Below are 13299 nucleotides of genomic sequence, written 5' to 3'. Positions count from 1 at the left end.
GATTGGGTTATTGTTGTTTTATTTCATTCTGTGAAGACAGATTAGCAAAATGACTCCTCCAAAAAGGTGTCCTACAAACTGTTTGCAGAAAATTCCATCAAACCTAGCAATATGTGCTGAAAATCCCCAACAGCGCTAGGCTAAAAGAGTTTTTAGATCATTCTTGGTTTAATCCCCCATTTGTGTCTTTATTTGTTCTCCCATTGCTCAGGCTCACTCTAATGACTTGTCCCCACTGCACTATAATCTAGTATGTGCTATGCTGATATTAGTCATTAGGGTTGACTGCAGCATGGGGCTGACATATGTAGGTGGGGGATTTCTCATCTTGGCTATGGGAGAATGCAGCATGGATTGCTGCAGGTGAGAAAATTTAGTAAAAAAATTTGCAGGTGTCCTTTAAAAGTAATATGATGACTTTATTCCATTCACAAGTTGTCAAAAATCACATGCTGATGTTTTAGTTTTGAGGAAGAAATGTTTCCTACTTTATCCTGCAGCTTACATGGCAATGGTCTCATTCATTACGTTATTCAATGACCTTTCCAGCAATTTTTTCCCATGAATTTTCCCCTGCTATTTTCAAATGTGTGCTGGGATCAGATATTACAGTGACAAGGACCATACAAATATAGACTGATAGATTTTTAACTTCCACTTTGACAGCCACCAAGGATCTCATCCAATTCATTATACTGGCTACAAACCTAACTGCTGGAGCGGGATAAAAGTGAGAGTGCTGTCAACTTAGTCAAACTGATGCTGATAAGGAATAAGATCCCGTTTTCCTTCTTGTTTCTTTTTTGTCCTGGAATCTGCTTATAAGGCTGCACAGAGGGGTCCAGGGCAAAAACCCAGAGAAGAGGCGGAGGTTCGGGGAACGAATCTGCCTTGCACTCCACCCATAGCAGCAGTCTCCTATCCCGCAGGGCTGGACCTGGCTCCCCACTCTGGGTGTTACGACAAGGTGGCAGCACCACTGGGTCATGAGCCAGTGGCCGTGCAACCTGGCATGCTGGGTTGCAGCACCACTCAGGTGTGCGCCAGGTCTCAATGCCCAGAGCAAACTTCCCCTTTCACCCACGCTCCGGCGGCCCTGCTTATAAGAAGGGAGTAGAGTACCTAAAAATACTTGAAAAATAAAAGATAAATTGGATAGTTCTTGTATTACCACAAATCAATATGTTAGCTGAAGAACAAAGGGTGGAACAGGAACATATACTGTGTAGAGTAGAGTGTACCTATATGTAAAAAAAAGATCGTTTACATAGTTCAACAATGACTCAAATTCTCTACAATTGACAACTGTATGGCAAGTCTACTCTGGGTGTAAGCAAGGGCCAGTGGGGAGAGATGGCATGTTTTATTTCTATTTTAAACTATTCTGAAAGAGATGTAATTCAATGAGTGTTAAAACAAGTTGGTTGTATTTGAAGCCTGTGGTTGATGAGAGTTGTAATTGTATTAATCAGCTTCTTCCTGGGCAGCTATCACAGATGCCAAAGGTTAGTAATTCCAGGACTGGATGAAAGCAAGGTAAGAATAGGGTTGGGGGAAAGCTGGCACAAGGAACACCGGCCCTAACCTAGATTCATCGTAAAGTTACATGTCCTCTTTTAGAAGTTTATTTTATATGTTTAGGTGGCCAGAGGGGGTCCAGATCTCTGAGCCTCATTCAGCCACCAGATGGAACAACAGGCATGCAGTCATGGAAGCCTCTATGTGCTATACAAAACCTGGGAGTGTGGAGGAAGGTATACGTGTTTAAATATTGTTTTTGTTTTGTAGCTGAAGCCTGCCATAATGGCTAATGGCCATGTAGTCATACAAGCCAACTTCTTGCTCTAGCTACCAGGGCTGGCCTGACAATGGATGCTGCAGGAAAGAACACTGAACAAAGGTAAGAAAAAGGACGAGCTGGGTGGGAGATGGTTTTCCATTCTGTGAGAGTTTTCAAGATTTTGAATTTTTTCCCCTGTCCCAAATTGGGATGAAAAGTTGAAATCATGAAAACTGTTGCAAACAGGTAATCTGAAATAGTTTTTGGATTGGGTCTATCAAAAGGTTTCATTTAAATAATTTTGAAATATTTTATTTCAATCATTTCAAAATGTTTTGTTTCAATTTTGAGTTTAATTTTTAAAATTTCGAAACAAAAAGTAATTTCGAACTGGAAACTAGAACTTTTCCTTTAGCAAATGTTAAATCAGGAGATTCATCGAAACTGACCTTTTCCCTGAATGGTTTCATTTTTGACAAATCAGCGTGTTCTGATACAAAAATGTTTAGTCAGCAAGCTGCTGACCAGCTGTAGTTCTTGGCCCTTGTAAGAGAGGAGCACAACAATCTCCCCTCCCTCATGGAAGTTTTATTAGTCTGCTTATATGGGTTCATTATATGACCAGAGAAATTCAAGGGGATGGTAAGATGTGTTTCTGGGAGCCAGATAAGAGGCATGGGAGTAGGGATGGCTTAAGAATCCCCTACTACACGTAAATGTTGGGCGGGGAAGTTATCCCGATGTGAGCCTGTGGCTGAAAACTGCCTTTCCACTTCTTATTGGGCTTCATTTGTATCAAGCTACATATTTGTTACCTGAAAGAAAAGTGCAGAAAAAAACATTTTTCAAGTGTTTTCATGTCTGGGCTCATATAGGAAGCACAGTGATACTTTAGTTATGATCACACTTTTTCTTTCTTCTTTCAGTGAGATTGTGAGGGTTTTTTAATTCTCCTTTGCTTTTCCATGCCTTTCCCCTTTTTTCAATCCATCTATCAAGAGCCAGTTGTTGAGAATTGGAGGTACTCAGCAGCTCATATGTACTATGACCTAAGTACTCTCTCAGCCTCTTCTCTGCACTGTTTTAACATGTGTATTGCTCCTCCCACTTTTTTCATGTAATGCCTTTTTCTTTCCTCATTTTCTCTTTCTCCCCTGTACTTCACAACCTTCGAATCCTAAGCCACACTCGTCCTTCTTCCTTACCATTGCATCTCTCTCCCTCCTGTCTTAAGCTTCTCCATTGCCCTGCCCCTTGTTCCTTTCTCCCAATTCTTGCTTCCTTCATCAGTATGATACGTCTTTATCCTTCATGTGTTGTTTCTGTCTACTGTTCTGTGGGTCTTATGCAGTAGCAACCTGGAAGCTGTTAGTTCTTCTTCACCTGTTCTGTTCTATTTTTGGATTCGGGATTTTTGTTCCTGACTGCTAGTACTCACCTGCCTTTGTAGTTTTCTTGTCCTGGTTTTTTAACACCCTTCCATATCTTAATTTTTCTTCTTCCTCGGCTTGTGTTCTTTATCTCAGTCTGTGCAGGGATTTGGGGACCACCTGTGCAGTTAATGGAAGAGTTAATGAAGGAATGTGAGAGAACCCAGGGCACTTTGGTATCTCAGAGAAAAAATGACATTACATAAGTTGGAAGAGTATGTTACCTAAAAATAGCAATCAGCTACAATTTGGTTTCACACAGGATCTTTCACATCAAAGTGCTTTACAAGAGGTTGAGTTAGATACTGATTTATCAGTGGCTGTGTGGGAAAATAAATCCGTAGGGTCTGATCCTGCACTCCCTGCTCAGGCAAAATTCCTGTGGAAGTTAACAGGAGTGTTGCCCGAGTAAAGACGTCAGAATCCAGCCATTAATTGTTTAAAGATATCTCTTGCACAACATGTGGGTATTTTTGCCCTTGTTATGTCACACATCATATAAATGACAACATTCCTGACACACAAGATGGAATATGGGCGATGAGAAGAGCATACCTCCCAACTGTCCCATTTTACAAGGGAGGTCCTTCATTTTAAAGCTTGATTCTACTGTTTTATCTTATCTGTGTTAATTATGACCCATCCCAGCCAGCTAGGGTGGCACTGGGAGCTCGTGGAGCTCCTACTGGGGGCAAAACAGTGCTGCACAGCTTCCAATGTAAGACAGTTCCCTAAAAGGCACAGTCCAGCCCTTACTTTGATAAATTACTTACAGACTGAGTTGAGACTGTTGCTTATATCAGAGATTTCAGCCCCATGAATTTAACTTTCCGGACTGGTTATTTTCTTGTCCTTCATTTTGGGGTTTTGCTCCACATTTAGAGTCCAAAAAGGTGAGAGTTAGGGGAAGGAATAGGCATTGGATGGATGGGTATTGCACATATCTCAAACTACTAGCTGCTACACTCCTTCTTCAGTAATATCTCTACTCTGTCCCCCCATCTGTTTTACTTTACAGCTGGCTTACTTAAGGAGGCCATCTGACCACGTAACTCCTAAACATATATTGTACAGCAGAAACTGACACACAACACAATGCTTTTCAGATGTTGAAGGAAGGAGGGAAGGCTATCTCAAAAGCAAACATTTTAAGGGGAAGTGAGGCATCTAGTCTACACAAATATTAAGTTCTGTCAACAATGGTTCACAAAACCAAGCTAGCTAAAACCTTTTAACATAACCAGACCAGTGCTTGACAGCTGATTTTGAATAGTAGGGAAGAATCAATTTTGATATCATTTTCCCAACATGGTTCAGGTTTGTAGTTAACACTTTTTGATACGCACACAGTTTAGTTGGTACTCCACAGTAGGCAAACATTTTCTTTTTCAATATTTGTGTTGCAAACAGACCCAGCAATGTCTATAAAACAGAATACAAGCTTAGGTGCTGGAAGCTCAAATGTTCTAGTCCCAGTTCTGCCACTGCCTGGGCTAAAACTTAACCTCTCCATCTCCGTTTCCCCATTGTTAAAAGAGGTAGCTTACCTACCACCCAAGAGCATTGTGAAGATTACTTTTATGTCTGTACAACATTATAGACGGGGTAAGTAAAGTAGTATGACAGACTCCCTGTTAGAAGAGTTCAAACAGTTTATGAACTTGATTATCAAATGCTTTGTAGAGATTTTGGGCCTGATTCTCATTGACACTGGCCACTTTTTGCCATTCTGGCAGTAATTTATACCTACTCTAAGGCCTGCTTACATTTCCAAAGACATGTAAATGGTCCTTAGGACAAATGAGAACAAGGCTCACTAAGTATGTGGTTATTACCTGAACCAGGCTTTGGGCCAGATCCTCAGTTCTGCAAAAGCCAAAGAAATCTTAGGAACTTACTTGAGGCATAACAAATAAGTGACAGAGTTGGGACTGAAACTCAGGAGTTTTAGGCCCTCCATCCTACTCTCAGATCACATCTCTCTATGGTCTTGACTACAGTAGAGGAAATTTGGAGTGCTAACTACCATTTACGGCCACGACCTCCACTTGCATATAACAAATCTCACATCCACACACAAAATGATGCACAGGCTCTCACATTACTGCTTGACACTACCACTGGACTTGCTTTGAGTCCACAATCCTCCAGTGTATCCACTTATACTGCACCTTGGTTGGGTGCATTTTCTTCTCCGTCTTGAGAAAAAACAAACAAGGAAAAAAGAACCCCACAGTGACTTCGGCAGCCCGTGCCTTTGATATCCCTGGCACTTAGAATCCCTGGCATTGGTGACAGAACCTTTCCAGCGGCATTTGTGGCACATGATGACAGTCTGCTCAGCATCAGCACCCATACATGGATTACTCACAGATTCTAACCCTGCCTCAGACTGTGTGGTCTCCTTCCCCCCCCCCCCCCCCCCCCCCCCCCCCCCCCCCCCCACTTCCTTACTTTACAGGGGTGATGCCAGGATTAATCAATATTTCAATTCTTGGCTCCTCTGCATCTTGTGCTGATGTAGTAAGAAGTGGTAGCGCTTTATAATTTATCATCAGTAATCACTGATAATATATCCATACCCTATGGCATCAAGGGTGCTGGAACAATTTGTACAGTGGGGGTGTCGAGAGCCATTGAATCAAACTGTAAACCCTGTATATGATGGAAACCACTTCAAGCCGGGGTGGGTGGGTGGGGGGTGCTGCAGCACCCCAGCACCCCTAGTTCCAACACCTATGCACGGCCCAATAATATGGAATCATGGATCTCCAGTGCTGTTACAATACAAAGCTCTGCACCTGCTAAACTTTCTTTTATTAATACACTTTGCCCGCAGCAGCGATGAGAACCCAGGAGGCAAGGAACTTGCTTTTCTTTGCTGCCCAGACATTGACCACCAAGTCCAGGGTCAAGGAGCAGAGGGAAGTGGAAAGCTTCCTCTGTGCCTCCCGCTAGTGCTGCACCTAGAGGGTGCAATGCTGCTGGGGGGCACCCCTCACACGGGATGGCACTGTCCCCCACCCCCTGCCCTGCACGCAGGCAGCGCTGGGGTCAGAGCAGGCAGGGACCAGGCTGGGAGGGGTGGAGAAGGGGCTGTAAAGCGCTTAGTTGCGCGCGCGTGGGGCGGGGCGGAGCTGCGCCCCGCCCGGACAGAGACAGGAAAACAAGAGCACGTTTCCCTGCAAGAGGCCAGCCCCGCCCCTGCCCCTGATCAGCCAATCCGGGGGGAGGGGGCGGGACTAGCTGCCGGTGTGGGGCTGAGGCAGCGCAGCCTGTGCGAGCATCGCGATTCGCAGCGCGCTCCCTTCTCCCGCTGCCCCCGGAGCCCCGAACGCCCCCGCGGCACATGGCCTGTCTGATGGCAGCGCTCTCGGTGGGCACCGCTTTGGTAAGGAGATGCGCCCCTGCTGCGTGGCCCCGGACCCGGTCCGAGCGGGGCAGCCCGGCGGCAGCAGCGCGCTGCAGCCTGGGGCCCGCGGCTCCGCTGCCCTGGGACAGCCTCCCCCGGTGCAGGGCGGCTCTGCTGGTGTGCGAGGGGCTGGCACCGCTGGGGGAGGCGGTGGGATGTGGAGAGTCAGGCTGAGAGATCCCGGTGGAGCACAGCTCCCCAGCCTCGCCCTAGCCCGGCAGAGCCTTTCTCCCACCGGCAGGGTCGGAGCTGGGGGGTGAGCTTCCCAACTTGGGCCCCGCTGCTCGTCCCTCCAGCCGGCCCGTATTTCAAAACAGACACGCTGACAGAGAGGAAACCTCCCCCACTGACACACGCCGCCCGATTGCTCCTGGACAGCCCAGGAGGAGAGGGCAGCGTCCCCCGCCTAAGCGGCGCGGTGAGCCAGGATAATCCCCAGGCGGTGAGTTCCAGCGGTGCATTCCAGCAGGTGTCCTTAGGGCTGAGGGCAACATTGCGTGCCTTGGGGAGGGAGTGAGGATGGCCATCGGACTTCTCCAAAAGTGTCCCAGGCCAGCAAAAAACCCAGGTCGATGGCTTCCAGTGTGTAGTAAGCGTTGCTGTGATGCCTTCCTTGTCTGTGAGCCTGGCTGCGATGAGTTAATAGCTCGATAACTGTTTTGTCTGTGTGCCGTGAGAGAGGGGATCTAGAGGAGGACACCTGATTTTTATGCAGACATAAACGAATGCCATGGCTTGGTAATTTAATTGTCTGTGCTTTCTAAGCAACTGGAGTGGCTGGTTAACCTTGGTCTTTGATTGTGTAAAAAAATCATGTAAAGAATTTATCTCAAGTTCTGGGGGTTGTTCTTGTGGCATAGTTATTGCCATTTCACAGGGTATAGGCTGGCTAGAAGTAGGCAGGATGCAGTGGTTTTTCATTTATAGCATCACGGATTTGAAGTCAGGGAGACACAGCAGGTTTTGACCGATAGTTACCTCTTGCCTTGAGCTCATCTAAAGGGGGGGCTTAGCCAGTCTTCTGAGCATGCTCTGTCCTGCACAACTGCATCCTATGATTTAAAAACAAATTTACTGAGGAACATACAAGCTCTCTAGCTCATTATCTAATGGGTTTTGTGTACGTCTGGTTGAATTTAACAAAAGGGAGATATTTGGAGAGAAGTTGGTTGGTAGAAGATAGAGACATTTCACAGTGCGAGACATGTAGGTCAATTTTACTGCATTGGATGGAAATGTGTTTATTGTTTTGCCTGTTGTGAAACAGAAGCAATTAAAAACCTCAACAGAGAAATTGGAAAATAAAACCATAGGAAACTGGTTGAAGGTGCAGGCAGAGACTTTGTCTGTTACACAAAAACACATTAATTGAAACATACATCAGTTTAAAACAGTGGTTTTCAAACTTTTTTCTGGCTACCCAGTTGAAGAAAATTATTGATGCCCGTGACCCAACGGAGTTGGGGATGAGGGGTTTGGGGTGTGGGAGGGGCTTAAGGCTGGGGCAGAGGGTTGGGGTGCAGGAAGAGCTCTGGGTTTGGGGGAGCTCATGGCTGGCTGGGGCACGGGGTTGCGGTGCGGGAGGGGGTCAGGGCTCTGGGGTGGGACCAGGGATGAGGGGCTTAGGGTGCAGAAAAGGGCTCCAGGTTTGAGGGGGGGCTCAGGGCTGGGGCAGAGGGGTTACCTCTGGTGGCTCCTGGTCAGCGGTGCAGCCAGGGTGCAGAGGCAGACTTCCTGCCTGTCCTGGCACCGCAGACTGTGCTGCGCACCGGAAGCGGCCAGTAGCAGGACCGGCTCCTAGGCGGAAGTACGCAAGTGGCTCCGCAGGCAACGCCCCCCCCCCCAGCTCCCGTTGGCCAGTTCCCGGCCAATGGCAGCGTGGAGCCAGTGCTTGGGGCAGGGGCAGTGCGTGGAGCCCTGGGGCCCCCCCGCCTAGGAGCCAGACCTGCTGCTGGCCACTTCCGACACCGCGCTGCACCCCGGAACAGGAAGGGACTAGCCTGCCTTAGCCGGGCAACACCGCCGACGGGACTTTTAGTGGCCCGGTTAGCGGTGCTGACCAGAGTAGCCACAACCCAGTGCCATACATTTCTGACCCAGTACTGGGTCGCGACCCACAGTTTGAGAACCACTGGTTTAAAAGATACGGTTGTAAATAAGTATCATTATAAAAATAGCTTGCTTGCTTTTTATCAATAGATATGCAAATATATTTGTATTGTTTAGTAACAGTCCTTTTGTTAAAGAAAACAAAAACATAAATGTAGGACTTGAATCTGTGTCCATTGGCATCAACAAGATCAGGATCACTATCTCTTGGACAGGGCAAATGTTTCGGCCACTTACTTCACTGTAGGTTACAATTCTGCAAATCCTTACTCAAAGAGTGGCCCTTGCTCGCAGCAAGTCGTCCCTGCAAGATAGAATTATAGAAATCTCGGGCTGGAAGAGATCTTAAGAAGTCATCAAATCCAGCCCCCTGCTCGGAGGAAGGAGCAAGTAAACCTCCTAGACCATCTCTGTCCAACCTGTTTGTGGAAATCCCCTCACGGAACTTATTAGGTTCCCCTTCAGTCTTCTTTTCTCAAGACTAAACAATCGTGCCCAGTTTTTTTAAACCTTTCATCATAGGTTCCTCAGGTTAACAAATTTAGTTCTGCTCATAGGTGCCGACTTCCTTTGTTCCCCGAGGGGTGCTCGACTCCCGCCCTGCCTCTTCTCTCCCTTGCTTCGCCCCCACTCCATCCCTTCTCCCAAGCCCCCACCTCTGACCTGCCTCTTCCCACTCTGTTCCACCCCTCCCCCACCTCTTCCTGCTCCCACTCCTTTCCCTCCCTCCCCAGCACCTCCTGCATGCAGCCAAACAGCTGATCACGATGGGCGGGAGACACTGGGGGCGAAGGGGAGGTGCTGATCATCGAGGCCGCTGGTGAGGGGAAGGCGCTGGGGGTGGGAGGAGAGGGAGGTGCTGATCTGTGGGGCTGCCAGTGGGACTATTTTTTTCGGTGCCTAGGGTTCTGTTAGATCCTCTTTCACATTATACTGTTCATATTACATGTCATTACTGTCAAAGAAATTCGGTAGGCATTGCTGGATTCCTGACCAGTTTAGTTACTTATGAGCATGCATAAAACACCTTCTCCCCTCCCCGCCAGGAAATTTGGTAATCTGAGCTGACTTTTACTTCCAGTATTATGGATCATGTGTTTGCTACATTGAATGTGAAGTCTTCAAGAAGAAAAAAAAGTGACTGGTGCTAGTGGAACAGTCTCGTGCGTGCTTTGCATGGCAGCATACGTGCTTGCTAGATTTTGGGAAACAGCCCCTTTTCACTGCTGACCCCTATTCCCTTATGCACCTGCCTATACACAGGCCACAGGACTCAAACCACTGAGTTCCTTTCACCTTTCAATGCTAGTTGTTCTGGATTAATATATTTTTAAGAATTATTAGAACAAACGAAGAAGTTTGATGAAATTTGTTGCCAATGAAGAGTTTCTGAAAAGTTTTCTTGTTTCCTATTCCTATTTTCTAGAACGTCAGCAGTTCTTCTTCTGCTATGGCTGAGCCAAAGTCAGTGTGTGTTTCAGTGGATGAGGTGGTCTCAAGTGGCACAGATAACCAAGATGCTCGGTTGTTGAATGGACACTTAAAAAAGGTGGACAACACTCTAACAGAAGCCCATCGTTTCTCCTACCTACCCCGAAGACCAGCAGTGAACATTGAGTTTAAGGAACTATCATATTCTATCCAGGAAGGACCATGGTGGAGGAAGAAGGGTGAGGAAAACTAATGTTTTTAGAAGAAATATAAAGAGAAAAGGTTTTTACATTCTCATGTGGCCTGTGGTGGTAAATGGAGGTAGTGTGTTGTATACAGGGAAGCAAAGGCAATGAGTGGGGCCATCAAAGTACATTCCGTGTTTGTTTTTCTGGAGCATTCTCACAGCCACTTATTGCAATGACTCTTGATGTTTTCTCTGGTTCAAAATAAATCTGTTTAAGTATGCAAATAAATAGCTTAAATATAAAGTGATGTGTTTAACCAAGACTAAAATGACTATTTTGTCTGGCCTTAACATGGGAGAGCAGAAGGTAGGATGGACACAAGGAGCGTTCCTCACCACTGTCCCTCTTTATCCTGCTTTAGGGACAAGCACAATAGGAGTCCCTGCTTTCGAGGCAGTGCTCCTTGCTGGTAACTTTGGGGATGAAGATCACCTCAGAGTGTGCTGAGAGGACCTTCCTCACCTTCAGGTGCTAGGCAGATGCACTGGGAAGTGGGGCCTATGCCATTCAATGAGACACTGCAGCCAGGGCCGGATTTCCAATTAGGCACGTGCCTAGGGGCATCGGCGTTCTAGGAGTTCCTAAAAGTTAAGTGGGTTAAAAAGTGTCATTTTTTTACAGAAAATACGAAGGTCAGCTGTAGGCAGAGGGGACGCTGAAGATGCCATACCTACGGGTACGTAAAGTGTAAATCCGGCCCTGACTGCAGCATAGATGCTCCCCTTGTGTCCTGGAGAGCTGGGGGTGGGACTGTACCTTTTGAAGCACAGTCCCTCCTGGAGTTCCTCATGGAGTGGTACGGTTCAGAACTGCTGTCAGCTCCAGCCAGTGCCTAAATGGCACAATCTGAGCCTAACAAACCAGTTCTAGTCACTGAGGGAGTTTGACTGAAACAGTAGAAATAAAGACTATGATTAAAATTCATTCTAGCTAAACTATTAACCCTGTATGATCCCTTGGCACTTATTATTCAGATGACAAAGAATTTATTCTTGGACAGAGTTCCAAATTCAATTTAGATCTCATGATCCAAGTAAATACAGTATTACAGGGTTGCCAAATCTGCCTAGTCTACAACCTCATATGTTTCTATCCTATGTATAGGACAAAAGAGAAGGCGTTTACTGGCAAATGGTTAGGTTTTGAACTCTTTCCGAGGAGTGAGTGTTTCAGCGGTATAGTAGCACACAAAGTTGAGGGCAGAATGTGTCTCTTAAAATGTGTTGTTTGAAAATCTAGCCCATAATATGTAGAAATGTCAGCTCATCCATGTCTCTTGGCTGTTTTATCATTCTTTTTACATCCTAACAATGTATAAGGAGAGAGAACCCATGTGGTTGGTCGTTCTTGATAGGGCCAGATCCTGAGAGATGCTGAGCACCTTCTATTGACTTAAGTGGTGTACTCAGCACCTCAGGTTTTTGGCAGAAGTAATGTGAGGTAAATTGTGAACAAAGTGTTGGTCCTACCCCATGTGCAGCTAGTGGGCCCTGATCCTAGAAAGGAATCTGCCCACATGGAGTGCCACTGAAGTCAAATAATGAATCCTACTGAAGTCATTGGGAAACTAAGTGGATATAAGGGCCTGCCTGCATGGCTGCTTCTGCTAGATCATGGCCCATATTTGTGGGCCCATGTTTGTAAGCATATTGGCCAGCTGGTATATCTCATTGAAATGAGGAACTACTACTACAATCTCCCACTGAAGTAGTTGTAAAATATGACTCTGAAGTATCCCAGAACGTATTTATTTCCACTGCAGCTACAGCAGCGGTTTATTTTATCTGCTATGCCTCCATTATTATTCCCTCACTTCAAGACCTTAAGTCCAAGTCTAAAAACATGAGCTCAAAGACAGATGTATTTCTATTTCTGTCTAATAAATTGTGCTCAACAAACAGATTGTGGGTTAGTTGTCCAGAACACTTCAAAGGTGATGAGTAAAATGGAGTAAAATCCTGGTCCCAGTGAAGTTAATGGCAAAACTCCCATTAACTTCAGTGGGGCCAGGATTTCACCCTTAGTTCTAATGTATATAATGGTTTACATATTCAAAGCAATGTATACATATTTGGTAATTAGTCGTTACAGTGCTTCCATGAGGTAGGTAAATATTCTCATCTCCATTTTGTGGATGCAGAAAAACTGTCATAATGGGCCCGACTCTCCTTTGCCTTGCACATTGTTGGTCTTTTGCACTTACGAAATACGGGCATAAAATGCTGCCCATCAGAATAGTAACATTTTCCATCCACTTTGCACTCACTTTGCAAAGGGCTACACAAGATGCAAGGCAGAGGAGAATGAGGTGCATTGCATTTTCTAGTGAAGTTCTCTTTTCTTCATAAGATTAGTGGTCTCTTTGAAGGGGCAAGTAGGATGTATAATATTCCCAGTAGCAGACATTTCTGGAAGGAAATACACCCAAGAGAAAATGTTGAACTCTTTAAGGAGAGCTTCACATACTTAAATGCAGTCATTACATTTCCACAAGGAATTGTTTCCTGTAGAGTAAATTGGTATGGTTGTGTGCTTTGGTAGGGTATTATCTATTCATCGAAAATAACAAATGTGCTGTTGAGCCATACCAGAGACAAAGGTTAGTGAAATTTTATGACACTTCTTGTTCTCAATTTAAATCTATCTGTCTTTGGGCGTGTATCCACTGGTTTAAACATTCTTCTTAACATTGTTTTATAAAATGTGTTGTCAGATAAACAGAATTCCCAGGTACCATCACGCCAACCTGGCTAATGTACCAAATTTTAATAATCTAGAAATGTCTGGGGTGAAGAAACATCATCACGTAAACTCTGATCCTGCAAACACCTATGTCTGTGAGTAGCCCCTGCCCCACTGTTCACATGAATACAGTTACTCACATGCATA

General features: G+C 45.7%; 1 protein-coding gene across 2 annotated transcripts in view; it reads left to right on the top strand.

The window, feature by feature from the left end:
* Positions 1 to 6559: 6559 nt before the first annotated feature.
* The window catches only part of LOC112111329 (ATP-binding cassette sub-family G member 1), a 77426-nt gene continuing 70686 nt past the window's right edge, over positions 6560 to 13299 (top strand). For both annotated transcript variants that reach the window (XM_024206710.1, XM_024206709.1), the window contains exons 1-2: positions 6560 to 6601; positions 10158 to 10401. In XM_024206710.1, coding sequence (XP_024062478.1) covers positions 6560 to 6601; positions 10158 to 10401 — 286 coding nt within the window. The remainder of the gene's footprint in view (positions 6602 to 10157; positions 10402 to 13299) is intronic.

The sequence above is a fragment of the Terrapene carolina genome, unplaced genomic scaffold, assembly GCF_002925995.2.
Source record: "Terrapene carolina triunguis isolate 2854851 unplaced genomic scaffold, T_m_triunguis-2.0 Scaffold31, whole genome shotgun sequence".
NCBI lineage: Eukaryota > Metazoa > Chordata > Testudines > Emydidae > Terrapene > Terrapene triunguis.
Note: the sequence above shows the minus strand (reverse complement) of the source record. Positions and strands in the feature narration are given on the sequence as shown.